Genomic DNA, 27802 nt, shown 5'->3' with positions numbered 1-27802 from the left:
ATTCACATAAATTAATGCCCGGGTAGATGTGGAGAACCAATCTCGGCATACACCGCGTATGCGCAACGAGTTTCAAATGCAAATGGGCGTTGCGCATACGCCGAGTGGTACATTGAAAGCAGCAGCAGTACCAGCAGCAACAGCAGCAGCTCTTCCGATTCTGCCGCTGTCAGGCAAACAAACACAGTTTGTTGCTCCCCCAACCTGCTCGCTCCTCTTCCTACTGCATGTCGCTGCGGATGCCGTCGCTGCATCTGGCTCTGCCACTGCCACTGCCTCCGCTTGGCCTGCAGCGACTGCGGGCCCAGAGAGTGCACTTTTTTGGTATAAAAACGTTTGTGGCAACTGCATTCAAGTCAAAACACTTTTGACGAGCCTCCCCAGCGCAGTAATCGAAATCAAGTCGCGAATTCGAAGTGAGTTTTCCATCGTTCCATTCCATTCTTGGTGTTGTGCGAAGATCCTCCGGATCCTCTGATTTACGAAAAAGTACTCTCAAAGTGAAACAGATCCTAGCCAGATCCCCAGAGCATCCTTGGACACTCGTATCCGAGAGAGAAGGGGAACGTGTGCCTTTTATGGATAATTTTCCCACGACCTTCATCGGCATCATCATGTTTGAAGAACTTTCAAAATCCGCTAAAGTCAATCGATGCATCATATACTAATTGCATAGCAACGAGTTTGACATTCAAAGCGGGCACAGACCGCCGCCGGCAACTCCATCGATGCTGAACCATCAGTTATGACTCTATTTAACCGACGCCCGTTTCATTCTTCCTCTCGGCCCAAAAGGTCATGCAGACACTCACCCACGCCTCCTGCCTTGCCCTGGCCCTGGTCTTCTGCTGCCTGGGCGCCGTCCACGCCCAGCCCCAGCGCGGTCTGCCTCCGCCGCGATCCAACTCGTTCGATGCCAACGCTGTGATACTGAAGCAGAACTTTGACCTCAATCCGGATGGATCGTATCAGTACAAGTGAGTGGAATCGTTCACAGATCTCCGGTGGTAGCTAAAACTCTACTGATCCTCGACAGCTACGAGACGAGCAATGGAATCCGAGCTGACGAGGCGGGTTACCTGAAGAATCCGGGCACCCAAGTGGAGGCTCAGGTGAGTCTACTTTTGGGTGGAGGCCCCATTCCTCCGCAGCATACTTTGAGGAGCAATTTAAACTCTTTGTGTGGCTACAGGTGATGCAGGGCTCGTACTCCTACACCGGACCCGATGGCGTGGTCTACACCATCACATACATTGCTGATGAGAACGGATACCGTGCCGAGGGCGCCCACATACCCACCCCACCTCCCGTCCGCGCAGCCGCCGCTCCCGGCAGATTCTTCAAATAATCAAGCAACCTTCAATCTTCTTTCTTCAAGTTCTGAATCAGAGATGAAAGATAATCTATTGGACAGATAAGGAGATCGAGAGAGTGAGAGAGAGAGCAGCTGCTCATCAGAGGTACATGCATCCATTTCCACCGTCCCGTCATTCCATTCCAGCTGAGACACCATCCTCCCTTCGTGCTTCATTCGTGCATTTCTACAGTCTTCCAATCCCAACTCTAATCTATTCTACTTAGTGCTCTACGAACTGTGTGAGATACGTAATGTTTTGTAAGATATGTAAAATCGATTGTTAATCGCAAGCTCAGCAATAAAACGAATATTGCGCCAATAATCGCATCCAGTGATCCGATCCTTTCTAGGAGAAGGAGCGTAGCATGGTAATATATGACATGGCGGTGCGGACAATCTGCAGGGGATAATCAATCAGGACAATCAATAAAGGGAAATCTGTAGAAGAGGAAAGCGCTTAGCTCACCGATGAGAACGCCTCCATGTTGGCCTCAAAGAAGTAGCCTGTGATGCGGAATCCGTGAGATGCCCGCATCATGCTGATCAGTAGAGAACGACAGATGGAGGAGGATTCTAAACCGGAGCCCAGGCTCTCGTGCCAGGGACTATCGTAGATGGCCCACTCGAAGAGTGCGCTCTCCGTCTTCACGTTCTCGCCGCAACAGCAGTAAATGTACGCCTGGATGATGATGGTGGCAATGAAGGAGGCGTAGTAGACGCCCTCCGTCTGGCTGAAGGTGATCGAGAAGAGGTAGCCGAGCATGCAGAGCTGCAGCGAGGAAATGAAAAACTGGGCGCAGATGATCGGCTCGTAGCAGTGGTTCAGCTCCGTGCACATGTCAAGGCTTTTCTGGTACAGCGCAAAGATCTTGTTGAGCTTCGCCTGCGACTCCTCGGGGGTTTCGCTCTTGAAGCGCAGCACCTTGTACTGGGCGATCTTGAAGAAGGCGCACAGGTTGCTCGTGAAGGAGCAGAAAATGGTGTCCAGGCTGACGGCTGGCAGGACCACACCCGTGGAGGCAAATGCACACCACAAGAAGGTCAGCGCGTAGTTGCGTTTGTTGTGGATGTCCCACGGAAAGCTGCAGGAAAGGCAATGAATGAATGTCCTCACATGTTCCAAAGGATACATACAGACAGGGAAAGGGTAGCTCTGGCTCGACATGTCCCGACAGCCAGTAGCTCAGACCCATTCGCACAAAGGGGAGGACACTGTTCAGGGCCCAGGCCAAGAAGAAGCAAGTCCGGAATATGCCGCACACCCGCTGATCCTGCTTGTTGGCCGTGACTATGATCTGGGCGTACTCATCGCCCTGTTCCCCCTCTAATCAGACAGATTGGTATCAGTGGGGGCTAACACAACCACATCCTGTCCTCCTCTCACCATGGGTCATCAGGTGGCGAAACGTGTCAATCATCCGCCAAAAGTCTTTTCGCAGATAGATGATCATGCTGAACTTGAAGAGGCCCAATATGGTGATGAGCAGGGCCACCATAGCGTCCGCCAGCAGCATTACGTTCTTCAAGTTATGAATCACGGCCGCCAGGATGAACGGAAAGATGGTCGCAATGGAGTACACGTTGATGCACCTGTGCCGATATTTCCACATCTCACCAGATCCGCTGAACAGATCAAAGCCAAGCATGGCGATGGTGGCCTTCTGCACCAGAAGAAAGTTTTCCGTTGTCGACATGTTGCAACTCCAAGCTGTACTCTCTCCAGGGTCCTCCGATGGGGTCCTTTTATGGATGTGCACGCACCGCCCAGTGCATTGGACATAGCTGATTATACGATATCTGAGTACTTTGACACCTCTTTGAGCATAGTAAATGAGAAACAGGTTGGTGATTTGCTTTGCTAAATGTTCTTTATTGGCGCCCTAACATCTGGAGGTGTCATCCTGATGTGGCGATGGGAGAGGCGTGGTCGGTTGTCAATCCATTTGTATGACAGTGCCGGCCTATCGGCCCCAGCCACCCCAGCCGCCTCCGCGGCCACCCCAGCCGCCTCCGCGGCCACCCCAGCCGCCACCCCATCCGCGCCCTCCCCAGCCGCCACCACGGCCACCCCAGCCGCCTCCACGGCCACCCCAGCCGCCACCCCATCCGCGCCCTCCCCAGCCGCCTCCCCTAGCCTCTCGGTCGCCTTCGTTGGCATGGGCAGATCCCTGATCGGCCACGTCCAGCAGGCCAATCACTTGCTCGTTATTTTGGTTGTCATCCTGCTGGTTGTCCAGGGCGTAGGCGCAGGCAAGGCACAGGACGCCAATGAGGGCGAGCAGTGTTAGACGCATCTTCTTCGAGTTATTGGATATTTTCTCGATTCAATTGAGGAGTTTGAAGTCTGGAGTGCAACTGATGATCGGCCTTCTCGGCCAGGCGCCTTTTATCTGCTGTTTCGAACGATGGGATGAGCTGTCGTTCCTGTTCTCTTACCCAATACGCATCAATACGTTCTCAACTCTGGTAGAGGTACTCGCACTCGCACTCGCACTCGTATAATGCCTAACCCAATCCAAGGTGCATTCGTATATTTGTGAGAGAATATTTGGTATAGACATCAGACAGATCAGGGGCTTTTTTTTGGACCGGGTTCTGTTTGTGTGTACCTATATTTCACCACAAGATTATTACACCCGTCGTTATTGTCGTTGACTGAATCATTTCAAATGCTAATGTCTCATTTTGGGATCTTTTGTGCGGCTCCTAAGTGGTCAGGTTGATGCATTGATCACTTGATGGGTGCTCAAATACGCTCTAATTTTTTGTGTAAGACCCGTTTGGATTGATGGCTTTTCCCAGGGATCTATCATCTGGCACAAGGTAAATGTTAAGGTAATCGCCCTCCCCTCTATTTTATCAATACTGGCTGCTTTGCAAACTGAATTCCCAATTCACAAGGACTCTTATGGAAATGATCTTCTAACTGTTAAATGAATGCCACGATCGAATCGTTTTGTAAGGAAGCGATCCTGGCTGGGGTGGGGTACACATCTCAGTCTATTCCAGGCTTGCGGTTCTCGCCGTTGTTGGGTTTCGTGTTCCTCTCTTTTGATTAGGGTCACTCCAGTGGGAAAGAAAACGAGAGTTAAATGGTGAGCGGAAAAAATGTGGGTGGAGCGCACGCTCCCTCACAGTTCGATCTAGAGTTAAGAAAAGAAAACAGTTATGAACGTATAAGCCATTGAACCTATGCATTTGGAACAGGTTCTCTTAAAAGTGTTTTTTGTTGTATATTGTCCAAAATACAAACAATAATTTAACAACTTTCAGCAACTCGTGCGAGATACGATAATACGCAAACAGGCCCCTCGGTTCACCGTCACAGAGCTTAGAGTTGAGCTTTAGCAGATCTGTTCTGCGTAGAACTCAATTGAACAGCCCTCGTACATGGGCGTACCGCTAATAGCCCTAATATTTCTCTTGGTTCGATACACACCTACAGCTCTGCAAAATAATATTGTGAAGTTTGTTTTTAGTTAAATATTTTTGGAATAGGAGCACAACTCTTCCAAATTTGTAACAGCCCCTCCGTTCCCAAAGCATAACGGTGAAGCTCCAAAAATGTAAACAGTATTTGCATTTCTTTTACTGAATTATATTTAAGTGTTAAAATGGGTATGAATACCATAGAATGTTCGGCCGGAGGGGTAGGGTGGGACATTCCTATCAGGACCGTTGGCGTTTTTTTTTTATCAACGGCTTGGGTTTATTTCTTTTGCAATACATCGTTTCATTTTACATCAGCAACTGTCGAAGACCATCTTCGAATTTTCAAAGAGGGCATCGTGATCCCGACGACATCCAACGCATTGCAAACTTTTTGTACATTCAGCGCGAAACTATGGAAGGAGACTACACCCTAATGGTCCTAATATGTGTATAACGGCAGTGGAAAATCCTGGTGATTGCTACCGAAAGCATCGACGGCAGCATTTAAAGACAATTTACGTCAGGTCGGTAAGTCTTTAAAATATTGCATCCCTAGTATTCATAATTTGATATAGTGTATTTTACTTCACAGGTAACTGCAGATGTGGAAACATGAAGTGTGTCAGAAGTGCCCTAAGGCAAGTTCGGGACACAATTGCGGGCGGTCTAGACTGGGTTATGGCTGTGATTACGGACAGCTATCAAGGAAATGACAAGGCCGTGCAATGTGCGATGAAACCCTAGCTGCTAATTGTTATACTTTCATTAGCTCCTACTTGAATGTGAATCATTCGTGAGGGTGACTATCTGTTGGAATCCCATTGGCATATCTCTAAATACACCCCTAAAAGTGGCAGGTATACTCTTAAAAGAACATTTAGCTGTGAGTTGATATTATCTGGAGGAATTCCATCCATGCTTAGCGACACCTATGCCAATTTTCTATGTACATTGTCAGTACAAGATATTATTTATACTCTGTTAAAATTTCATTTAAAAATATAATTTTATTTATGGGTATATACAAAATTGCAATGTGTGGAGTCGATGCGTGATTTAACGGCCGTAGTGACCTCCGCGCCCTCCACCGTAGCGACCGCCACCACCGTAGTGACCTCCACCATAGCCGCGGGCCTCGCGATCACCGTTGACGGCATGGGCGGCTCCCTGATCAGCCACGTCCAAGAGATTCACCCGTTCGTCGCCGTCCACGAAATCTTGGCCATGGACGAAGGCCAGGCAGAGGAAGCCGATGAGTGCAAGAAGAATCAGACGCATCCTGAGTCGCTGTTGTTTTGAGGATTGTTCTTGGAGAATCACTGGATGATTGAGTGCGTTGTGCTGCGAGCAACTGTTGATCGTTGAGCCCAGGCACCGGCCTTTTATTTGGCCAGCAGTCCCTGGAGCACACACATCTGTTAATCCAGTTATTGTTGACTATTTTCGCATTTATGGTAGATTAAAATCCTGACGGCACAAACAAATGACGACTTTCGATGGCCGTTCGAACTGATTTAATTCGCAGTAGAAAGCTTCACGAATAGCTTTGTTATTGAGAGAATTGCTTTATTTGCGTTGTGGGTCGATTATACATCCAAATCCAAATACGCTGCGGCGCTTGCTACCACCAATAGCTACGATAGCCATAGCCCCAGGGGCGATACGAAACGCGCCATCCACCGCCCCAACCTCCATTCCATCCGCCGCCCCAACCTCGATTCCATCCGCCGCCCCATCCTCCTCCCCAGCCGCCCCAGAGCCAACGGGCCGGACGTTCGCCCTCCTCTGCATGCTGGCCACCCACATCGGCCACATCCGATAAGGCCACAGCGGGAACGGCATCCGATATGGGCTCTTGATTGTCCGGCCGGGCCATTGCCGCTCCCAGAAGGGCAGCGAGAGCAAAGACTAAGATGAGCTGCATTCGGACCATCCTCTCCAGTGGAACTGTGCCACAGCCGGAGGCCACAGACACCTTTTATACTCGCCTGCACTTCGCGCACTTCTAATTGAAGTGTAAGTATTTGCAGTACATTTGCGGTCTCAGCCCTGACCCATACACCATATTATTCTTAATAAAAATGTTTATTAACACTAATTTGCATGGACCTGAAGAGGCAGAAAACAGAGACTTACACTAAGTTTTAACAAAGCGATCTTTATGGAAAGACCCGCCATACTCGTATCTGTCCATCGGGCATCGTTAATACTGAATAATTTATGGCCTAGCCGAGCAGGCCCAACAGACCGCCTAGTGCTTGTGAATTTCCACCACCGCCCGCTGCCGCTGCTCCGCCCGCTCCTCCTCCGTTGGCCAGATACGGGCGCAGACTACTGCCCAGGGCCTGGCCCAGGAGTCCGGCCAGCTGTGCCGTCTGTTCAGTGGATAGCTGTGGACTCCCGACTCCGGCTCCGACTCCGGCTCCGGCTCCCACTCCCGATCCAGCAGCCACTCCCAAAGCTGATCCCGAGGGCGTGTAGGCGGGCGTGGCAGAAACTCCAGCTGCACTGCTTCCATACGACGGATAGCCAGCGGCCACTGCTCCTCCTCCGCTGTAGTTTGGCCTGTAGCCGTAGTAGTTTCCGGTATATTGCTGGGGTCGCTGATATCCACCGAAGTTGTAGCTGGGCCGGTAGTAATTGGAGCCGTATCCCAGACCCAATCCGGGATAGCCATAGCCATAGCCGTAGCCTGGATAGCTACTCGTATATGCGTACGGATTGTAGCTGGGCCTATAGTTGTAGCTGGGATAACTGCTGCCGTAGTACTGATCCGACTGGGCTCCAGCTGCTGCTGCACCACCACCCACGGGCCGCTGTGGCGGCACTGGCGCTACGGGAACGTCAAAGAGGGATCCACCCCCGATGCCTAGGAGGAGGGGCGTCAACAGACCCAAGGTACGTCCCTGGGGACGATCCGATCTCGATTTTCCGCTCCTCTGCGCCAAGACGGCAGTGAGAAGGAGACTCATCAGAGCCAAGCGTGCGTGAAGATTCATTCCGTATCCAAAAGGTGCAACTAATCTGTGGCCCAGTCCACAGCCAACTGAAGACTGGCCAGAAGAGCAAAATAAGTTATATAGCGGAAAAGTTCTTGGGCAAAATTTCCAAATTGGTTTGCCGCAAAACTTGCAGACCTTCACGGGCCCCAAATGACAATCCGCAGCCCGCGCGAGCGAGCGGAACTTTGCACGCACTTGGCCGAAACGTCATCAACTGGTTGCCCCAGATGGCTTCCACGCTCCGCTCAAACGATCTTCTGCAGACGGATTCGTTTTGCTTTGGGCATCGTCATCGGCACACCCGCCATTGACCTTGCCAAATAAGTCAGAAATCTGTTTCACACCGTTAACTCGATGGCTTACTTCCGCGGGTTTTTCGGTTTTTTTCGGCTTTTGTTTTTGTTACCAGTTTTGGGGGCGTTTTCGCAGAGCCAATTTAGTTTTGTGTTTGCTTTGCAATTAAAATTGTCAATAGCAAAAGCTAATAAGTAACTATTCATTGGAAGCAATCTCCCATTAAAGGTGCATCCCACTATCAGATCTATGAACTATGAGTTACTCGTATGAATGACAGTTCTGAATCATCTTATATACCTGGTAAATGGCTTGATCTCCCGTCCCCCATATACACATGTGTTGCCATGCACCCGCAGACTGCCGTGAATTATAACACATCCACTAATTGTGGAGACTTTGCGAGACATGGAAATCTCTGGATCTTAATTTGATTGTCTGGCCCGACGTCTGGCGAAATGTCTATCAAAACAGTCGATTAATCAACTCACATATAAACGGGAAACTACAACATACATTCTCATATATATACGCATATACACGTGGAATTACAATCACAGGAAAGATGCTGTAATTTGCCTAAGATGACGGCAGCTTGTCATGATTCCCTTCACAGTACTCCTCCTCCGATTAACCTGTTTACTTTTGTCCAAGTGATGTACGATTTGTTTTGATCAAAACTTTTTCTCTTATGTTTTTATAACCCCATAAAGCTTTGAGTTTATACCCTTTAATTCACAATCTAAATGAAATGCCACTTTTGATCATGTCGTAAGTATTTTCTAGGGGAATCTGCATCTCAGAACTATGTTACATTGATCGGCTATCCCGTACTTTAATAAGAAAATCCCGCGAGACTTTAAACGAACGGCCTGCAAGGGTATTTGAGGCTTCGGTTAGTCTTTTCTTCCAGATTTTTTTTAATGAGAATCCACTGGATTGTGTCCCGTAGAAGAAACGAGTTCCACTTGCGTCAATTTTAAAAACTTTTTAAACAGAACCACCTCGTTTCGGCATGTAATTAATGTGCTTTACCTTATTAGCGAAACAAAAGCGGCCAATTCTGATTCCGATATATATAAATGGCTATAAAGTAAACCCGCTCCAGTAGTAGATAGCCGCTGAATTGCTGCGCATATTTTGACTTTCTTCAGGTCAGTGATCACATGGAGGACTTCGACACGTTTGGTTTTTTTAAGCGGGAGAAGTAAACCCCCATTCTGGAGGCCTGTTCGGTGAATGAAGCTGTGAAGTGGCGATGTTTTTTGATTGTCTCTCTATTTGGTGGGAGATTCGTTCTGGAAGCAGCAATCGACGGGCATGGGAATTCCACTGACCTCGGGCACTTTTGCTGAAATCATCGAAAACCAGATAATTGCCGAGTGGCGGTAACTAATGATACTTGGCCCCGAATTCGCAGGATGATGATGTCGTTCTGCTTGCGGGACTCCCCGCTGTTGTTTACTATAAAAGACCCCGTGCCCATCCGATATGGCAATAGAAGCATTTCAAGACTCAAATATGAAACAATTCCTGCTGATAGCACTGGTCGCCGCTCTGGCCCTGGCACTGGTCCATAGTCATCCGTTGGAAGAGCAGCGCCTTACACTGGAGGACGCCGATGCCCAGCCCGTGAACGATGAGGGAGCCGGCATTCGAGCGGCCCGTCACTTTGGCGGCGGCTTTGGTGGATTCGGGGGCAGAGGAGGTGGCGGTTTCTGTTGCGGCGGAGGAGGCGGTGGATATCGCAGAGGCGGCTTTGGCGGCGGTGGCTTTGGAGGTGGTTATCCAGGCGGTGGCTTTGGAGGTGGTTATCCAGGCGGCTTTGGAGGTGGTTATCCAGGTGGCTATGGAGGTGGCTACCCAGGCGGCGGTGGTGGTTATGGCAGTGCATCTGCCTCGGCTTCAGCCTCTGCCTCCAGCTCCGGAGGATACTATGGCAAGTAATGGCCAAATGATCTGAACTGTGCTAAAAATAGATTAAAGTCGAAATTAAACCAACAAAAAATAACAGTTTTTCTGGGTGGGAAAGGGATCTATTTGGATGAGGCGTCGGAGGGACTCATCTCTTACGCACTTGACTAGGGAACTACGACGCGAACACTACGTTGGGTGCTGGAACCGGTTGCCGCTCGCTAATCCATCGGTATCATATTATTCCTGTTCGAAAATCTTCCACAGTACGGAAGATCGATTCGAATGCCAGATAAATCCCATTTGTTTCGATTGGAACCCAAGTATCGGCTGTTAATCGTTTGAGCCGTGAATTGGCAGTCGCTTGTGAAATGTTATGGTAAGAAGCGGACTTTTCTGGAACCATGTAACTTGTTTTCGAGCCAATCACTAATTGATACGTCAATAAAATAACTATTTTCAATCGTTTCCATTCACCCGGAGACCCGTAAATAGACCTTGGGATTCCTATTTTTGTTAGTTCCAGACACAGACTTTCACCAGAAGCGTACTCGAACCGCCTTGGGGTAGGGCCACAGAGATAGGGCCCAAAGAAAAGGGAAGATCTTATGAATCACGGACTTCTAATTAGCAAAGGCAAATATTTTCCACTCTCGATTGTTGAATTCATTTCCGTGGAAACAGGCGCGCGCTGTCACCATGATTCATATTTGTTCAAAACTTTCCTGTAATTGCACTCAATTAACGCCTCGCCCAGACGGATTTATAGAGCCTGAAAGGTCTCAAAAAATAAGCAGAACTTAGGCCTTAGTTGGGGGTTGGTAAAAGATTACAAAATAGTTTCGTCGCTTCTTAACGAATTTCGCCGAATGATGAGGAAACTCTGTTCGGAATAGTCCAACTCCAGAGGAAATGATTCATTTCATCAGCGGTGCCTACCACAACAAAACCGCAGAACGCAACTTCACATCTGAAACGCCGCCCCCTCGTTGATCAGCCCCTAGTGCTGTCGTCACTGTCGCCGAAAAACCGGCCAAAAAGGCTGGACTCTGACGGAAATGTTGTGCGACCTGGCGATGCTAATTGAATGGAAAGATGCACGGCAAATTAAATTAGTGTCCCACTACTGTCATCAAAAAATGGTACTGGGTGCCGAGTGCTGCCTGAGTCTGTCATAATAATTAGCGCGTAGTGGATAATGCTCGGTCAGATCGGACGTATAAAAGGAAAGCGCGCCCCAGTCCAGACACAGAACCCAAAGGAACTCCACGGCAAGCGGACCATCCAAATATAAACCAAATCCAAAACAGAGTGATAATCCAATCTATCAAAAAACAACACACACACACATCCAATATGCAGTGCACGCTCTCCCTCTCCGTGATCGCAGTGATAGCCCTAATCTTCAGTCTGAACATGACCCAAGGGGCACCCATCAGCAGCAGCAGCGATACAGCGGCCATCCTCTCACCAACAGATCTCACCGGGGAGGCGGTGCGTCAGAAGCGAGCCAGTGCGGATTACTACAGAGGCGACTACTTCATATGCTATCCCAAGAGCGAGGTCTACGGCAATGCCTACGGTGGCTCCCAACGGCGTTCGGATGATTCCGTGGCCAGGCCACCACACCGCCTGTCCGATGACTCCTTTGAGGTCCGAAAGGATCGAGCCGATGCCAGACGCGCCGCCTACACCGATAGCTACGGCAAATAGACGACTTGTCGGCACAGAACGACTGTAATACTTAGAGTGTAGAGGAGTTGCACAGGTCTAGCTTTATGAGTTGTACAAAATATAATTTATTAATTTATTAAAACCGTTTTGAAAAAATACTAAGCCTTGCCTTGTATTGTTAACAACAACAAGTCTCTGTCGAGTCCCCTGATGACGTATTGGATTTAGTATCATACGTATTCTCATGTATACAGATTTCGATTCACCTCAAGAATATAGTATGTGTCTATATAGTACACGGGCTTGAAACGAAGTGGCGATGCTTCATGAATGCTACATAAATGGTACGCAATGCCAAATATACAAAAAGTAAAGCATACTTTTGAGCGGAACAAGAAAAATTTGTACTCCTACCCACAGCTTCTCTAGCTCCACATCCGTAAGCCCCACCCCGCCCATTTTCCTTAATTTGATGCGGAAATGTACCTTCTTCCCTATTTCTATAATGGAAAACTTGCAACTTGAGACTTGGAGCGCCGTTGCCGCGCCGTTCTCGTTTGAGAAGTGTCCGCCCAGGGGAAGATGACTATTCCACCGTTACTATACTGAGTGGAGTGGATTGGGATGTACACAATGAATGTACTCACCACATGGCGAGTCGTCGCCACCGAAGCAAGCGCAATTTTCTGCAAGGCGATCTTTCGCTGGAGCGCTGAGACATTTCGCACCTTATTTGCTTTCGGTATTAGGCTAAAAGTGTGAATTGTTTATAAAGAGATTACAAAACGAAGACAAAATGATCTGTGGGCCGCAGTGTTCGACTTTTGCTGCCATAAAAACATAAAAAAAAGCATCACTTTAAAAGAAAACCAACGCAGCGCTGCGGATAATTGCCAAAAGAAAGTTTCCCTAGGTCTCACGACTCACGGCCTCGGCATAAAAGGCCGTACCGGGGAGCCGGAAGCAAACAGTCACCCAACGAGATCGCTACCAAAATGACCAACTTTATCGCGAAGAAATCCCTCCTGGTGCTCTCCCTGCTCTTGCTGGGCACCGTTCAAGCTCAACCTTTAGAGGATCACCACGGACGCGAGCAGCGCCAACTGAAGGGCGGCCCAGGAGCCAACACGGATGCGGATGTGAAGATGGTGGCCAATGTTACGCCGGCGGCAGCCACCTCCATGCAGATGGGTATGGGCCTGTCCCTGCCGATGAATCAGATGGCCCTGAATGCAGTCGGTACTCAGCTGGTGCGGTATCCCAACTATCCGGGGCTGATCTACGCCCCGGGCATCGCTCAGGGATCTCTGAATGGATTGAGTGGCCTGCAGACGAACATAGCCAACAATTATCCAGCCTATCCAGACCCGAATATGGTTGGAGCATCTCCTGGTTTCGGCGCGGCTTCTAGCTTCGGTGGAGCTCCTGGTTTCGGTGGAACTCCTAGCTTTGGAGCAGCTCCGGGCTTTGGAACAGGTCCTGGCTTCAGTGCAGCCCCTAGCTTTGGCCCAGCTCCTGGATTCGGTACAGCTCCTGGCTTCGGCTTTGGAAGCTATCCAGGCGCTTCAAGCCCTGCCGCGCTCATGTACGGCAATCCCATGTCGTATCCAAATCCCCAGCTGCCCAACGGATTCGTGCCCCAGCCATCGGTGGACAACTTCTCGGCTCTGAACAACATCGTGAACATGGCCAATGTCCAAGGACTGGGAGGATCTAACCAAGGATTCTATCAAAATCCCCAGCTGCCCGGTCTCTATGCACCCGCCGGAGGCTACATGGAGCGCATGAACATGCAAGGATATGCACCCGCCTTCTAAGGGATGGCACATACTCCACTATATACTTAAGGGCTTATTTATTTTATTTATTTAGCCAATTAAAAGAGCATTTAACCAGAAGGAACTGCCTTGTCACTTGTACTTCTTTCTAGTTATCCAACGGGGCGGGTTCTGGGGTTGTGGTCTAAGATTAATTTGGGATCGACTGGCGATAAACTGACCCTTGCCAACGATCTGCGGAGGAAGTCCGCCCAGGCGCAGGCGGTAGCCATCCGCGAATCGCAGGTTCATCCTTTGTCCAGCTGCAACGAGGACGATCATCAGCGGCAGGAAGAGTAGCAGCGAGAGCAGTGGGTTCCTCATCTTAGACAGAACTTTGGCCAGCAACTGGAGGCGCCTGGCTGCCAGCTGCAGCTTTTATGCCATGTTCTGTCCCACTTTTCATCAGTCCATCCTCTGGATGAGCGTCAGAGTCTGGGACTCCAACTCGAAAGTAGGCAAACGGCGAACAGGAAAACGGGTTTGGTGGCCATATGACTCCTCATATATCACCGCGAACCCCGAACAGAGTTACCTCTTTGCGTGCGCCAATTAAGCAGCAGGTGTCAAGTGCAAGGCTCTTCTCTCCCCCAGTGGGAAACCAGTACTCGTGCGGGACCGACTGCGTCTTATGCGACATCGGGGCCAAACGGTCATGCATTCTGGCTGAAAGTGAAATGGAACACGTTGATTCGCACCCGCTGCGCCTTTGACAGTATCCCGTTCCGTTCTCGATTTGCCAGGCAGATAAACTGCGTAAAGAGTGTGTAATGCGAGGGTATTTATAAGGAATGAGAACCTTTTCCAGCTCTGATTTACGATCTACCACATGGCGACATGGAGGACAGAGGTGATTTGTGCACCTACCTGCAGACCCGAACCCAAACCCAAACCATTGATAACTTCCCCTGCCAAGAGTGTGCGTGTGTGATTTGTGTTGAGTGCACTGCAGGTAGGAGTACTCGAATGGGATTGGGATAATCCGATAATGGACGCGACTCCCCCGCTCTCGTGCACTCTCGACAGAAGCGTATATATAGAGCCTTGCGGAGGGGTCAGAGGGCAACAGTCTTCTATCAGCAAGGGCACCATGCACATGTACTACTCCTCAGTGCTGCTCCTTCTGCTTCCTTTTGTGATACTGGAGCTCTGTGCAGCCAAGCCTTGGTGGCCCTCAAACGATGTCGGCTACGATGCCAGTCTCGATCCGGTGGCCTGGTCCCGCGCCTTTGTCCAGGAAAAAGTGCGCACATCCCGCAGGAACAAGAACCGGCACCAGCAGTCCACCGACTGGTGGTACCATACACCCTCTGCTCCCGAGCCGACGGCAGCTCCTATGAACTTTGTGAACAAAAATAGCTACAGGAGATTCCTGAAGAGACGCCGCAAGCTGGTAGCACGTGAGCATTACCTACAGAGGCATCCACACTCATATTCACATTCATATCGACATCGACATTAGGTGCTAAGCGTACATTAATTTCTAGTAATTAGCGCATTAAACAAAAGTCCAAGAAGAAGGCCCAAACAAGCTTGCTGTTTTATTTTTAGGCTGGATGGGCAGTCGCGCGCGTCAGCAAAAACCTGACTCGTTCCGATTAGCAGGAGTCTGAATATAAATCCCAGATACGAGTATATCCCAAACAAGTTCTTGAATGGGGGATCGAACTGGGGCACGTTATATGCCGCTGCTTGTCCGAAGCAAACAGAGATCAGAGACGCTAGCTAAGGTCAATCCGTTGACGTTTCAAGAGCATAGACCATTGGTAACATGGTAACATGGTAACATGGTAAAGATATTAGCAAACATGATGTAACTTTTGGCAGATCCAGCTAAAGACATGAGCAAACCAATCGACTGTCGCGGACTCTGTTTGCCCACACACTCCACCAGGCCCAGACCAGACCGACCCCTCCCAAAAGTCTAACACAATTTGGATGAATGAAAGTACGAGTATATTTGGCCAAGATAGAGACCAGCGACAGAGGCAGAGGCAGAGACAACGACAGCGATGGGCCCATAATGTTGACACCAGAAATTAGCAGCTCTCCGCACGAGCCCAAGACCAAGACCAGACCACCAGGCCAGCAGACCACCAGGCCAGAAGCATGTATAAAAACCTAGTTGTCATGGCACTTGGAATTAAGTACCAGCCCAACATCTATCACATCAGCAGCAATCTACTCGCACCATCCCAGCCAAAAGATGAATTTCCTCAGCCTCGCCCTCATCGTTGTCGTCTGTGCCGTGAGCAGCAGTTGGAGCCTTCCCGTGGAGTTGGATACCGGCGCCATCAGCCTGCTGGACTTGGAGGCAGAACAACAACCGCTTGTGGATGAGACAGAGGCCGAACGTGTGGCACGTGGACTGGGCGGCTTTGGCGGGCTCGGTGGCAAATTTGGCGGCCTGGGAGGAGGACTGGGTGGGCTCAAGGGAGGATTTGGCGGAGGACTGGGACACGGCTTTGGCGGCGGCTTCGGCGGACATGGCTTTGGCGGCGGCTTCGGTAGCTTCAAAGGACTGTTTGACAAGAAATTCCGATAGCTCCGATGATCGCGATATCCTAGCTGTAGATCATGTTTATTTTGTAATAAATTTTGTTTAAGTGAAATTTAAAAGTTGCCCATTTGGTAAACCGGATTCAGTGCTCCATAGAACTGTTGATCAGGCTGAGATGTGGTGCTCCTAGTTCTGGTCTTAACTGTGGGACTGGTCAAGAGCTCTGCCAGCGGTTTGGTCCTCGTTTTCGGCTTGGGCTGCCAGCGGCTGAAGGCAAGGCGCACTTGATTGGCAAAGCTGCGCCACCATCTATTACCAGTGGTTGTAAGCGGGGCCACCTGGGGATCGTACTCCCGCTCATCCAGAGCCAAGACCTGGCCGAGAATGGTCCACACCAACAGCAAGCGAAGCAGAGACAACATTTTAGCAAGTGGCCCCCCGATCAGTCCACTTATAAACACTTTCTGGCCGTTGCTTTCTTCGACTCTACACAACTTATTCGATTGATTGTAGGCCATAAAGTCCCGACTCGATTGGTTTGCATAACGTTAACATTTATTGAAGTATCACAAAATCACAAAATCAGCATCCGACTCGGACGATCTCTCTTAGCCATAGAAGCCGCCGCCGTAGTAGCCTCCTCGGCCGCGGTAGCGGGTGCGTGTTATGACGCGAGTGCGCTGGAATCCGCCACCAAAGCCGCCGCCGTATCCACCATAGCCTCCGTAGTAGGGTGGTGGGGGTGGTCCAAAGAAGGGCGGAGGCGGTGGCGGGCCAAAGAACTGACGAACCTTGCGAACGTTCTCATCTCCCGCCTCACTCTGGGCAGTTTCTCCAGCCTCCGAGAGCTGAACGGGGCTCGGCTCCGGATCCGTTCCTGTTTCCGTTTCCGCTTCTGTGGCTGCAATCGAAGCACCGAGCAGCATCAACGCACTGAGGCAGAACAGTAAGAATACTTTGGTGTAATCCATTGGGAGCCGCATTCGCATTAAGACTTGATCAAACACTGAAACTGAGCTCCGACCTGAGCTTTAATTTATAGCCAAACATTTGCTTTGTCCCTCCAAGAACCCTACCAGAGCCGCAAAACAAAGGAGGTTCATTGGCATTGTTGATTGCCATTTGGAGGTGTTTTATTTTTTCTTCTTTTCTTTTTCGTCTAATTTCAATTTTGAGCCGAGCAAAAAGCGGGCGAGCATAATTATTGGAATAAAAAACCCAACAAACGAACTACAGAAATAGATGAAGTTGACCCAATCTTAATGTGATGATGGAACGAGATGTGAGGCGGAAGTGTGTGCGATACAGTGGGCCGAGAAGTGTGTAATTGTGATCGTCTGATATCGATGCGGAATGTAATCTGATTGTATGGGACTAACTGAGCTCTTTATAGCTATACCTGTGTACTCTATGGGTTCGAACTTTAATCTTTAAAGGTATCTTGAAGTTCATCTCTATGGGAGTTCACACATTCTGAGCTCTAATAGTGTCCAAGATCTCTATAAGAATATACACCCCAGCACCATATAATATCAGATCAAACAATTCTAGTGTCTTCTCTAGTGATTACCCAATCTTAACCACTGTTACTATTTGATGAATTGCTCGTTGTTTACCACTTAGATCCCATCCGCGTCGCTTCGCGAGAAATTCAGTGAGCAAACACACACGGCAGAAAGACCATTCCAGAAATATCACCGCAACAAAAACAACCCGTTCAAGTGAAATATGCAATCTCATCAGATCTGTTGATTCCAAACACTCAGAAAATGAAGCTCGTTTGTCGTTTATTTATTGTTTAAACTCAAGACCTATTCAACCAATGAAACCGCCTTTAAATTTGGCAAATCCCACGGCGCCGCCAACAAAGCCGCCGCCAAAGCCCCCACCACCGCCGCCCAGTCCGAGCCCACTCAAGCCTCCTCCTGGAGCGAGTCCCAGGCCATTGTATCCATAGCCGTAGCCATAACTGGGGATCGTCTGGACCGTGGAAATAGTCGAGATAACCGGCACAGTGGTGATAACGGGCACTGTTTGAACCAGGGGAACCGCTTGAATAGCAGGAGCAGCCACCACACCACCGCCCCCAATGAAGCCTCCGCCCACAATGCCGCCGCCTCCCAGGCCGCCAATGTGCCGTGTCCTTCTCACAAGGTCCGTGTTGCTGTCGCCGTCTCCGCCTCCGCTGCTGGCAGTGATGGGGCTGGACGTGACCGAGGCAAGCGCCAAGACGAGCGCCAGGTAAACCGTCTTCAACAGCATGGTGCGATGGAGTGTTTTGCCTGCCTCGGCACTTGGCCGGGTATTTATGCAAATTAATTAGTGTCCACTCCCACTCCGGCCACACGGCTCGGAACTGTTTGTGCAACCAATTCACAGATCGGGAGCCGAAAATCCCCAACATGACAGCGCAGAGCACTGTTGCTGATTCTAGTGATGCTCATGGGTTTGCCCTATGGGCGGTTCGCACCTCATCATCTTCGTCATCATTGCCACAACATCGTGAAGGTCTTGGTATACACAATATGTACCTTCGTGTGCATAAAAAACCAGGTTGAGTCTTGTCTCGCGTCTCACAACGTATCTGACCACGCGACAACGATGAGGTTCGATCTGCAATTACTGCTTTTGAGCATCTGCTCCTGGACGATCAGTGCCCACTCCCTGGTTGGTGCCGGAGTTGGAGGAGTCGCTGGAGTGGCTGGAGTTGGCGGTGGATTTGTCCAGCAATCGCCATACATCCAACAAGTGCCCGTCGTGCAACAAGTGCCCATTGTGCAACAGATTCCCATTGTGCAGCAGCCGCAGCCGCAGCCGCAGGCCTTGGGACTAGCCGGGGGTGGGCTGATAGGAGGCGGAATCGGCGGCGGCGTTGGCGCAGCAGCTGGCTTTGGACGCTATCGGGAGAGCTACCGGGTGAGAGGGCGTGGCCTTGGTGGCGGATTCCGTGCTCGCTACGACAAGAAGATTGGCGGTGGCTTTGCGGGCTTTGGAGCAGCAGCGGGAGCCGGGGCAATAGGTGGAGCAGGCGGCGGTCTACTAGGCTAAGTGTTAGTGTGTTTTAGAATAAATAAATCAATAATAGCAAATAATTCTAATTAAACTCAACACAACAATCTTAAAAACGTAGGTTTCGTATTTGCGGATAAGTCCTTCGCAGTCTTCAGGGGCATCATCTTCGGGGAGATATTCTCCGCGTAGGAACTCCACGTTGGCTGATGTAATTTGGAAGAGATTGTAGCACTTCGCTCTTCACCACCAAATGAACCTCAGTAAGAGTGTGAACAACAGAAAGAAGGCGAAAGCGAAGCGGTGGAATTTTCCCTTCCAGCCACACAATCTCCCAATTCTCTGGGTCCACGAAGGGTGCATATGTGGAAACTGCGGCTCCGTCGGGTATACGATGGGATCCGACGCCTGGGGATCCCCCAGAATAGGCTTCACGACAACATGAAAGCCGGAGATGCGCTTGCCATCGAGCTGCATGGCCCGATAGAGGCCCATTCGGTCGAGGTACCGTAGACGGATGGCGTCGGGCGTCTCGCGTATCTTCAGGATTGTGCCCACGGCGTGGAACGATTTCAGGATCTTCTCGGTGGCTCTTCGTGGGAAGCCTCTCAGTTCCACCCATTTGACGGGAATTCCAGCCGAACCCCAAGCTTCAGTCTCAGTCGGTGTATCATGCTCGCGTTCCGGCCAGACGGGACGTGGGGACTTTGGTCCATTCTGGGCTGGAGCAGGACGATACTCAAGGTTCCAGGTATTCCGTATCAGGGATCGTGAAGGGGGGAGCCAATCACTGTAGCGCTGCGGAGTCTCAGTCGGTGTCTCATGCTCGCGTTCCGGCCAGACGGGACGTGGGGACTTTGGTCCATTCTGGGCTGGAGCAGGACGATACTCAAGGTTCCGGGTATTCCGTTTTGGGGATGGTAAAGGGAGCCAATCACTGTAGCGCTGCGGAGTCTCAGTCGGTGTCTCATGCTCGCGTTCCGGCCAGAAGGGAGGTGGGGACTTTGGTCCATTCTGGGCTGGAGCAGGACGATACTCAAGGTTCCGGGTATTTCGTATCGGGGATCGTGAAGGGGGGAGCCAATCACTGTGGCGCTGCTGCGTAAACTCCCCCGCCTCGGGGGTGCCGGAATTCACTCGAGTCCACTCAACCGGCCATCCTGGAACGCAGCCCGCTTGCTCCTGTCGGCAGTCCTCGGCGACCGAGCGTTTTTTTTCATTGCTGCCATGGTCAGTTGTTTCATAGATGGAAGCCATGGAGTTATTTCAAATTAAATTTGTGAAAATTAAAGAACCGAATCGTTGTTCTCCGAACGAGACTCAATTTGAAACTGAATAATTCAATGACAATACAACAGAAAGTCAAATTTCTAATGGCAGTTGTGGAAAAGTAGTCGCCACATTTCAAGGACTACTAAATCTATGTCTTCTACTATGTGAGCTCGACATGCAATAAATGCATTGGTCTATGCTTTAAATAAAACTTTATTTAGCTTTTGACGTACTCGTATGTGTATAAAGTATAGTACAGCATATGTATAATGTTTTCGATTAGTTATCAAATTCCGGGACCGAAACGAATGTCTTTTTGCGGCAGCTCTTTCCGGATCCGTTTCACATGCGTCTTTCACAAACTAATCTTACCTAGGGCCCTCCCTTTACTGTGGGATCGTGGGACTGTTCTATATATATGTATTTTGTTATAGTATAATAATCTTTCTAGGCGTAAGACGTACACAATACCGAAACTATTCCCCTACGTACACACACACACATTTTAAATAACTTGGCTAGCTACTCATAATCGTACTCGCACATTGAAACAAAAAGCCCTGCAGTAGCCCAATATTTTCTCTTATAAATAAATACACTTGTAAAATAATATTTCTGTTCTGTTTCGTTTCATTTCGGGCAATAAATACTATTGAAAACAGCAAAAGCATTACAACAACGTGTGCTGTTTGGGACTGAGTTTTTGTTTGCAGAATGTTTGGAAGCAGCTCGAAAATGAGCAAAGAAAAATTGCATTTAATAAATTATAATTTACAATAGCGGGCGCGGGTGTGTGTGGATTCTGTTTATTGTATAACATATCTATAATAAATAACATTGCATGTCCGCTTGCGGGAGGGTCTACTGACTGGTTAGCCTGACTTGTGTTCGATCTAGTTTCAATTGTGACAAGATACACATAACTCTCTTTTACCTTTTCTCTTTTCTGTTGCAATTTTTTTTAGTGATTTTAGTGCAATAAATCAACAAATAAATAAATACATGCACTTAAAAGTTACACCTAAGTTACGCGATTGAGGGGAGGGTGAGGATGTGAGGGTAGTGGATCAGACAACTGGTCCTTGTAATTGCATCTCGTCTGCCTATATCCCATATAATGTTCTCCACTCGTATTTCCTGCCATTAGACACCAGAGTCGTAGACTCGTGTTTCTTCTGTATGCAATTATAGTAGGATTCTCTGCTTATATACTATTTAACCTGAGCCCGAATGTGTTGCAAGAATTCATAGTACGATAAACTCGATTCACTGCGATCGTCGGTTAATCTCTCAATAAACTGACCCTTGGCCGTGCTCGTGTCTCTGTTTTTCGAACAGAAGAGAAATCGATTAGAAATGGCCCTCTTTACGCTGGATTTGAAGCACTCACCTGATTATCTGTACCAGTGCCGAATACGGTTTGTCGTAGTTGAGGCGCAACAAAAAGCGCTGCAGTATATCGTACTCGGCACTCACAATATGAGGCAATCCATACACGTAGTCGCCCAGCTCCGCAGTTGAGCTGATGCCTAAAACCGAGAAGGACAGCATTAAAGCCAGGAAGTTTACCCTGGGGTGACAGATATCTTACCCAGCACTGCCTCCAGGACATCGGGTGGCACATTGAGGCCGACATAGAGCATTATCAGTTGGCCACAGTCCATCAGGAATATGGAACGAGAGTCCAGGCTTTAAATTGTAAATTTAATTTGTTAAATTTATCTGTCTGTACGAGGATATACGGTTTTCGAACTTACTGCTCCGCAGATAATTGCAGGCGTGGCACTTCCGGTAGCGGCTCCTCCTCGTCGTCTTCTTCAGTCGTGCTCGCATTGGAGTTGCGGGCATGGTAGATGAGCACATCGATCTTGTACAGCTCCGGATAGACAAACTTCATCAGCTGATCCAGCGGCAAGGTCTTCATGCAGTCCATGGCATACACACGATCATCCAGGCGCGTGCTAGTTCCCACACGGAAAGCAGGCTAAAACGAAGAGTTTAGGGAAACGATATTGACTGCGAATTGAAGGATATACATAAATACATACATGCTTGAGCAGCCCTAAGATGTAGAGGGGCATCAGAGCCAGACTACGGGGAGCAATCAGTTGGCCGGACTGTCCGGAGGGCAGATTTTGTGCAATCTTAAATGCATTGAACACGTCGATGGTTGCATTGATGAAGGCGTCGCGAGCATCGGACAGATTCGAGGCTATTGACCGGTCCACGGCCATCTTGGACAGCAGCCCGATAATCGCCTCCGTGTCGGCGGAGTGCATAACCTCGGGCAGCGACGACGTCACCGGCAGGCACACCGTATGCACCCGAATGCGTCGCTCGCCCTCGCTGTTCGTGTAGAGAAGCGCTGCCTGGAAGCAGATCGTCTTGACGTCGGTGAGGCTCTCCTCGTACGAAATTTGCATTCCGTAGCCCGCATCCGGGTTAACGTTGGGCAGCGACAGCAGATCCGTGGAGCGCACAAAGAAATTGCCGTGGAATGTGTGAACCTGCAGGCCGCGAGTGCAACGGATGCGCATCACCGCCTCGAAGCCGATTTTGCGTGTCAGATAGCGCTTGAAGCACATCCTGAACGAGTCCACCATATGCTGCTTGGTCTTCTGGTACAGCGGGAAATGGTGGACACAGCCGCCGCTGTGTTTGCTGATGCCAGCTGCAAGTGGGGGAATATATTAGTGAACGGATGGAGTAGGGGTCATCCTGGGTAGACTCACAAATGGTCGCCATGTCGCTGTACTGCTGGTTCATCAGGAAGAGGTCGCAGGCAATCTGGTAGCCAGAGCACTCTAGCGCAAAGCGCTTGTAGAAGTCCGTGGCCGGATTCAGGTGTGCCACATCCTTGGCCGAGCGATTGTTGGGATCCTCGCGCGGCTCCAGAGAGCCGGGACCCTTGTTGGGAAGGCACGCTTGAAAGACGGTGATGCGTCCACCAGACGACTGCTGCGATTACAATACAAAGGAATGTCATCGTTTCTAAATATCCCCGAGTTTTACGAGTAGTTACCATCAGCTTGAAGGCCACCTGCAAGGCGGAACCCAGAGCGGAGCCGGGATCATGTGTGTGGGCGAATCGTTTGGGCAGAAGCTTGAGGAGATCACGCACCAGCTCTTTGCACTCCTTGAGGTTCACCAGGAGGCTGTCGGGACGCGGCAGGAAGGGCTCGTCAATGTCCAGCAGCGTCATCTCGTGCGGCTGATTCAGACCCTCAGCCATGCTGTAGAAGTGCACGAAGCTGTCGTAGCAAATGAAGCCCACCTGAGTCCGTGCATCGCCTGGCATCTCGTCCAAATGCCGGTTGAGCACCGAACAGGCCGCCTCCAGGTAGCCGCTCTGCTGGGCAATGATCGACACGTCGAAGAGGAACAGATACATGGCCGGCTGCGGTGGACGTAGCATGTACTCCGACGGCGCAATGAACTCAATGGTGCTGGAGCGCACTTCTGGCCGTCGGGTCACATCGCCGTAGGTCTTGGTGGCCGGATCGAACTGGAAATCTTCGGGCACTGAAAGAGGCAGAATTTGCATATCGTTTCTTGTCGTTGATAAGGGATTCGATTCAACTGTAACTCACACTCGTTCACGCGATAGCAGAGGTTGCACTTCCACATCTTGCTGTCCACAAAATAGACAAAGGGATTGATGTACGTGCGGCACAACCGGCAGCGCACAATGTTGATGCACTGTATCACGGGCAGATTCTGTGAAATACAATAGTTTAGTTGTAGCATTCAGATTGAGATTCAAGGATCCTCCATCTTACGTTCACATCGCGAAACGGATGAATCACTATGCCAAGAGGCAGCCGCGACTTCTGCAGCAGCGAATTGGTCTCGGGGATTTTCGTAACGGTGCAGCGCATAATGCTGGGGCTGCAGTTGATCGACTCGTGGAACTGATTGTGCAACACCACCTTGGGCGCCGGCAATGTGGCCGGCGAGAGGATGTGTCTGTTCTGCATCAGGTCGATGGTGTCCTGGCCCCAGAGCCGACTAAATCCCTGCTGGGCAACATTCAACGGAACCGGTGCGCCAAGCTGCGGCGGACCGGATGTTGGCTGTGGTTGGGCGTAGGGATGCTGTCCTTGCGGTTGCATCGACGGAGGCGGCGGCTGCGCCTGGTACTGCAAAGGCGCGCTGCTGGTCTGAGCTCCGAACATGCCAGGGGGCGGTGCTGGCTGCTGCTGCTGCTGCTGTGGTAGCGGCGGTTGATGCAGCGGCTGCTGGTAGGCCTGGCCATACTGATACTGCTGCGGCGGGGCGAACGGCGCAGACTGTGCCTGAGGCTGCGTCTGCATTGGGTGCGGAATTCCAGGCACTGCTGCCTTTGGGAGACTTGGCGGCCAGGCGGTTCCTGCTCCAGGCGGCGGTGCAGCCCTTTGAAGATTGTTGTTCTGCTGATCATTGCTCGCAGGCGTGCCACCGTACATGATTCGTTGGCCTGACGCTGGCACGGGCACTGGCTGGGCACCACCCGTCGGTGGACTGCCGATCACTCTCGACGCACTAGGATTCAGATTGGGGGGCTTGTTCCCCATAAACGGCCCAGTCATGGGGTTCGCTAGCGGCTGCTGATGCTGCTGCTGCTGTTGTGGTGGTACCTGCTGCAGCTGCTGCGGCGTCGGCGCAGTATTAGCGGATGGTTGTCCATTGGTCCGATTCAGATTCATTTGGTGCATATTGCTCGTCAGACTAGCCACAGATTGGGGCTGTATTGGTAGTGCTGCTGGTGGGGGAGCTCCGTGCGCATATTGGGTATTCTGGGGCATCGGCGGCGCCCCTCCCTGTTGAGGAACACTCATCAGTCCTGGCGAGGCGGTACGCGACGAGTGGGCGCTGTTCGCTCCGTTGCTGCCATTCGTTAGTGTCGTCGGTCCGTTGGCGGTGGGCGGACGCAAATGAGACGGCAGAGTGCTGGGCGGTGGCGCCCCATTGTTGGCACTCGTCGAGGAAGGCGGCAGAAACTTGTTCACAATATTGCTGTTGAACTGCAACGGCGGCGGCTGACTGCTGTTGTTGCTGCTCCCTGGATACGGGACTGGTGGCTGCTGGAATTGCTGTTGCTGTAGCTGTGGCTGTGCCTTCTGCTGGAGATATTGCTGTGCTGCTGCCGCTTGCGGAGGCGGCTGTTGATGCGGGACTGCTCCGGGCAGACCGTTGACCAGACTGCTGCCCTGGTTGCCGTTCGCAGGGGCGGCGGCGGGTGGCACAAAGTTCTGATTGTAGGCGGACATTCTGCTAATGCATACGATCTGAAAGCAGAGGGAGATGCGATCTGTGAGTTGTGATCTTCAGCCAGTCATTGTGCCAGTATCTTATCTCCCTGAAGGTTAGTTAGTGTCGAAACAAATTGGCCCTAATAGCAGGGCTGCTCTCTTGACTGTCACACGTTGACTACTTTGCTATCTTATCGTTCAATGCCAGAATACGAGTTACATGGACTGGGAAAGCTCTAGGGCCGAACGTGCGGCTGATAACTCATTCCAGATCAGAATACCAATTGGAATCAATGGAATGGGGTAGAGGAAACCCTTGTCTGTGGCCTCTAATTGCATGCAATGCCAGCGGCCATATCAGACTGCAATATGGAATGCGTAACGAGCTTCTTCTTCGTCAATTGCTATCATTATTGCTTTTATGGGCCCATTGTACACTCTCTATTTACGAGTATGTATGTATATACCGAATACATGGCTGTTATTTCTGTGTGTATGCTTTATAGTGTCTGCGTCAACATTTATTTGGATATAAGTTGGAAATTTGTATCAAATTCGTTTATTTAAACAGCTTCGACGAGACGGCCGGAGACGTGAAAAAAAGCTCCGATTAAGCGTGTTATATGCTGTGTGTGTGCTTGACCTCGTAGCAAGCGATGATCGACGACGACGCTCGCTAATAAGCAGGTGGGCCAAAGGCCACTGGCACAGACTCCACTCAGTGTTTGCACAGCAGTCTGATAGCGGAAGCAGGAAAGAACTGCTACTGGGAGCTGGTAACTCCAACTGGGGGCCCCCCGTAAAAATCACTTTCGCTCAGACGGCAGGGACTAAAACAGATAACAAAGCAACATTTTTGATGACGTGCCTAACTACCGCCCTGCCCTGCCCTTCCCCGTCTTTCTGTCTCTGGGTAGTCATTCGCTCTTCCCCCCGCCGCCCATCACCCACTCATTCGGGCTGTTGCTGCCGTCTAGAAATTATAGAACTATCACCAGAACCCATCACCTTTCTGCATAACCCAAGAGGTATGCAACGCCACAAGCACAGACACACACACTAACAATTGGGCGCAGACCCAAGAAAATCGCGTTTTTCACTTAGTACTTGACCAGCAGAGGCGCAGCACTTGCACTTTGTAGTTGTCTCTTCTTCTTCCGCCCTTTATGTGCGATTTTTCGCTCTTTGCACGCACGAACGCAGAACTGCGCTTTGGCCGTCTTTTTCGTAATTATTTGTCGAATGGAGCTTTTGTTGCTGTTTTTATTTATAAAGGGGTGGGGTCCCTGCACTGGAGTGCTGGTTACTTATTAATTGGCAATTATTTCCGAAAACGCGAATGATTGAAATTTTCCTGGCTGGGGCTTTCAATGATTTTACGCTCTCTCTTTATTTTACTCACTGGCGTCTTTCGCGGTTGTGGGGAGGTTTATGGACGCCAACGTCTATGGGCTGTTAAACTAACTTGCTGTGCAACGCTAATCACAAATTATAAATTTTAAGACTTTTTGCGAGCCCGAAAAGGAACAAAAAATTTTGAGGCCACGTCAATCAGTGTGACCGTCTGTTTGAAAACATCATCGGGGTTGAAGAGAATAGTGTGGCAGACAGTGCTACCATTTTAGCTTATTTAAGGCTAGATTAAGCTTTTTTTTATTACAGGTACATATATAAATTGCGATTTAAATGCTCTCTTCCCTGGTCTTCCTTTCATGTAAATGTGTGGGTTGCGCACAACTACGACTTCCATTGACGTATTTCAATTTAATTTCAGCGAGTGAAGATATATTAACCATTTGTCGAATATAGCTAATTTTGACTCGGAAATTCTGGCAGCACTGGTGACAGTCTTGCCAGACAACCGTACATCAGCTGTTCGAGAGACATATGTTCTGTGTGTGTGTGCACAGTGGAATATTGGAAACTATATTTGTGTAAAACCTGCATTTGCGAGGTCTACAACGTTCTATGAAACAATATCTAAAGAACATCGTAGGTGACTTAAAGAATAAATTGTTTTATTTGCAGTAATCGTATCTAGGCTCCATTACAATAAATTTGTTAGAGTATTGGCTCTATTACAGGTTTAACATTTCGGTTTCAAAAGAAATTCGAAAAAATATATACAAGTTCTGTAAGTAACGGTTGGACAGGCTATCAATTGATCCAAATCCGAATTTGTTGTTGGGCTATTCTTCTAGGAGAACTACATTTTGTTATCCTACAGTTTCGTCTTTTATCTTTTAATATTATTTTAAATATCGAAGCGTATATTTTGTATTCGATTCACTTTTCGTTAA

The 27802-nt window shown here is 49.7% G+C and overlaps 16 protein-coding genes across 17 annotated transcripts; 7 read left to right on the top strand and 9 right to left on the bottom strand.

Annotated features, from left to right (window-relative positions):
- The first annotated feature begins 309 nt into the window (after positions 1–309).
- Positions 310–1679, top strand: Cpr47Ea (Cuticular protein 47Ea). The gene is made up of 4 exons (XM_001361208.4): positions 310–416; positions 796–977; positions 1037–1112; positions 1193–1679. Exons 2-4 carry the CDS (start codon positions 799–801, stop codon positions 1346–1348), a joined length of 411 nt encoding a protein of 136 aa, XP_001361245.2. The 5' UTR covers positions 310–416; positions 796–798; the 3' UTR covers positions 1349–1679.
- On the bottom strand, positions 1649–3115 carry Or47a (Odorant receptor 47a). The gene is made up of 4 exons (XM_001361207.4): positions 2742–3115; positions 2492–2681; positions 1824–2439; positions 1649–1754 (listed from the first exon to the last, which is right to left on the bottom strand). Exons 1-4 carry the CDS (start codon positions 3049–3051, stop codon positions 1704–1706), a joined length of 1167 nt encoding a protein of 388 aa, XP_001361244.3. The 5' UTR covers positions 3052–3115; the 3' UTR covers positions 1649–1703.
- Positions 3116–3206: 91 nt separating this feature from the next.
- On the bottom strand, positions 3207–3730 carry LOC6898633 (glycine-rich RNA-binding protein 2-like). Its single transcript, XM_002138602.3, has one exon. It carries the CDS (start codon positions 3649–3651, stop codon positions 3319–3321), a length of 333 nt encoding a protein of 110 aa, XP_002138638.2. The 5' UTR covers positions 3652–3730; the 3' UTR covers positions 3207–3318.
- A 2046-nt stretch (positions 3731–5776) lies between these two features.
- LOC6898631 (uncharacterized protein F12A10.7-like) lies at positions 5777–6214 on the bottom strand. The gene has a single exon (XM_002138600.3). The coding sequence runs from the start codon at positions 6065–6067 to the stop codon at positions 5846–5848; it is 222 nt and encodes a 73-aa protein (XP_002138636.2). The 5' UTR covers positions 6068–6214; the 3' UTR covers positions 5777–5845.
- Positions 6215–6334: 120 nt separating this feature from the next.
- LOC6898630 (protein FAM98B) lies at positions 6335–6751 on the bottom strand. Its single transcript, XM_002138599.4, has one exon. It carries the CDS (start codon positions 6720–6722, stop codon positions 6411–6413), a length of 312 nt encoding a protein of 103 aa, XP_002138635.3. The 5' UTR covers positions 6723–6751; the 3' UTR covers positions 6335–6410.
- A 104-nt stretch (positions 6752–6855) lies between these two features.
- LOC6898629 (prisilkin-39) lies at positions 6856–8662 on the bottom strand. Its single transcript, XM_002138598.2, has one exon. It carries the CDS (start codon positions 7786–7788, stop codon positions 7015–7017), a length of 774 nt encoding a protein of 257 aa, XP_002138634.2. The 5' UTR covers positions 7789–8662; the 3' UTR covers positions 6856–7014.
- A 562-nt stretch (positions 8663–9224) lies between these two features.
- Listericin (listericin) lies at positions 9225–10093 on the top strand. The gene has a single exon (XM_001361206.4). It carries the CDS (start codon positions 9577–9579, stop codon positions 10030–10032), a length of 456 nt encoding a protein of 151 aa, XP_001361243.3. The 5' UTR covers positions 9225–9576; the 3' UTR covers positions 10033–10093.
- A 1145-nt stretch (positions 10094–11238) lies between these two features.
- Positions 11239–11831, top strand: LOC4804726 (uncharacterized). The gene has a single exon (XM_001361205.4). It carries the CDS (start codon positions 11356–11358, stop codon positions 11710–11712), a length of 357 nt encoding a protein of 118 aa, XP_001361242.1. The 5' UTR covers positions 11239–11355; the 3' UTR covers positions 11713–11831.
- A 100-nt stretch (positions 11832–11931) lies between these two features.
- Positions 11932–13571, top strand: LOC4804725 (DNA-binding protein Rfx5). The gene has a single exon (XM_033378961.1). The coding sequence runs from the start codon at positions 12669–12671 to the stop codon at positions 13488–13490; it is 822 nt and encodes a 273-aa protein (XP_033234852.1). The 5' UTR covers positions 11932–12668; the 3' UTR covers positions 13491–13571.
- Positions 13572–14524: 953 nt separating this feature from the next.
- LOC15382898 (uncharacterized) lies at positions 14525–15021 on the top strand. The gene has a single exon (XM_033378963.1). It carries the CDS (start codon positions 14581–14583, stop codon positions 14950–14952), a length of 372 nt encoding a protein of 123 aa, XP_033234854.1. The 5' UTR covers positions 14525–14580; the 3' UTR covers positions 14953–15021.
- Positions 15022–15268: 247 nt separating this feature from the next.
- LOC15382884 (ATP-dependent RNA helicase DED1) lies at positions 15269–16102 on the top strand. Its single transcript, XM_004444222.2, has one exon. The coding sequence runs from the start codon at positions 15697–15699 to the stop codon at positions 16033–16035; it is 339 nt and encodes a 112-aa protein (XP_004444279.1). The 5' UTR covers positions 15269–15696; the 3' UTR covers positions 16036–16102.
- Positions 16103–16523, bottom strand: LOC6898627 (uncharacterized). Its single transcript, XM_002138596.2, has one exon. The coding sequence runs from the start codon at positions 16506–16508 to the stop codon at positions 16104–16106; it is 405 nt and encodes a 134-aa protein (XP_002138632.2). The 5' UTR covers positions 16509–16523; the 3' UTR covers position 16103.
- Positions 16524–17013, bottom strand: LOC6898626 (uncharacterized protein F12A10.7). The gene has a single exon (XM_002138595.3). The coding sequence runs from the start codon at positions 16977–16979 to the stop codon at positions 16599–16601; it is 381 nt and encodes a 126-aa protein (XP_002138631.3). The 5' UTR covers positions 16980–17013; the 3' UTR covers positions 16524–16598.
- A 744-nt stretch (positions 17014–17757) lies between these two features.
- On the bottom strand, positions 17758–18269 carry LOC6898625 (shematrin-like protein 2). The gene has a single exon (XM_002138594.3). The coding sequence runs from the start codon at positions 18250–18252 to the stop codon at positions 17806–17808; it is 447 nt and encodes a 148-aa protein (XP_002138630.2). The 5' UTR covers positions 18253–18269; the 3' UTR covers positions 17758–17805.
- Positions 18270–18394: 125 nt separating this feature from the next.
- On the top strand, positions 18395–19079 carry LOC6898624 (glycine-rich cell wall structural protein). The gene has a single exon (XM_033378962.1). The coding sequence runs from the start codon at positions 18427–18429 to the stop codon at positions 19036–19038; it is 612 nt and encodes a 203-aa protein (XP_033234853.1). The 5' UTR covers positions 18395–18426; the 3' UTR covers positions 19039–19079.
- Positions 19080–20469: 1390 nt separating this feature from the next.
- Positions 20470–27091, bottom strand: Sec24AB (Protein transport protein Sec24AB). Of its 2 annotated transcripts, none has more exons than XM_002138591.3 (10): positions 26905–27091; positions 24051–25538; positions 23862–23988; positions 23294–23793; positions 23004–23229; positions 22320–22942; positions 22029–22255; positions 21863–21960; positions 21662–21800; positions 20470–21594 (listed from the first exon to the last, which is right to left on the bottom strand). In XM_002138591.3, the coding sequence occupies exons 2-10, from the start codon at positions 25518–25520 to the stop codon at positions 21483–21485; spliced, it is 3522 nt and encodes a 1173-aa protein (XP_002138627.2). In that variant the 5' UTR covers positions 25521–25538; positions 26905–27091; the 3' UTR covers positions 20470–21482. The 2 variants fall into 2 exon arrangements, with proteins under 2 accessions (XP_002138627.2, XP_015040144.2); XM_015184658.2 differs by having other exon boundaries at positions 23004–23226.
- Positions 27092–27802: the final 711 nt, after the last annotated feature.

The sequence above is a fragment of the Drosophila pseudoobscura genome, chromosome 3 (genome assembly GCF_009870125.1).
Source record: "Drosophila pseudoobscura strain MV-25-SWS-2005 chromosome 3, UCI_Dpse_MV25, whole genome shotgun sequence".
NCBI lineage: Eukaryota > Metazoa > Arthropoda > Insecta > Diptera > Drosophilidae > Drosophila > Drosophila pseudoobscura.
This window is presented reverse-complemented; position numbering and strand designations above follow the sequence as displayed.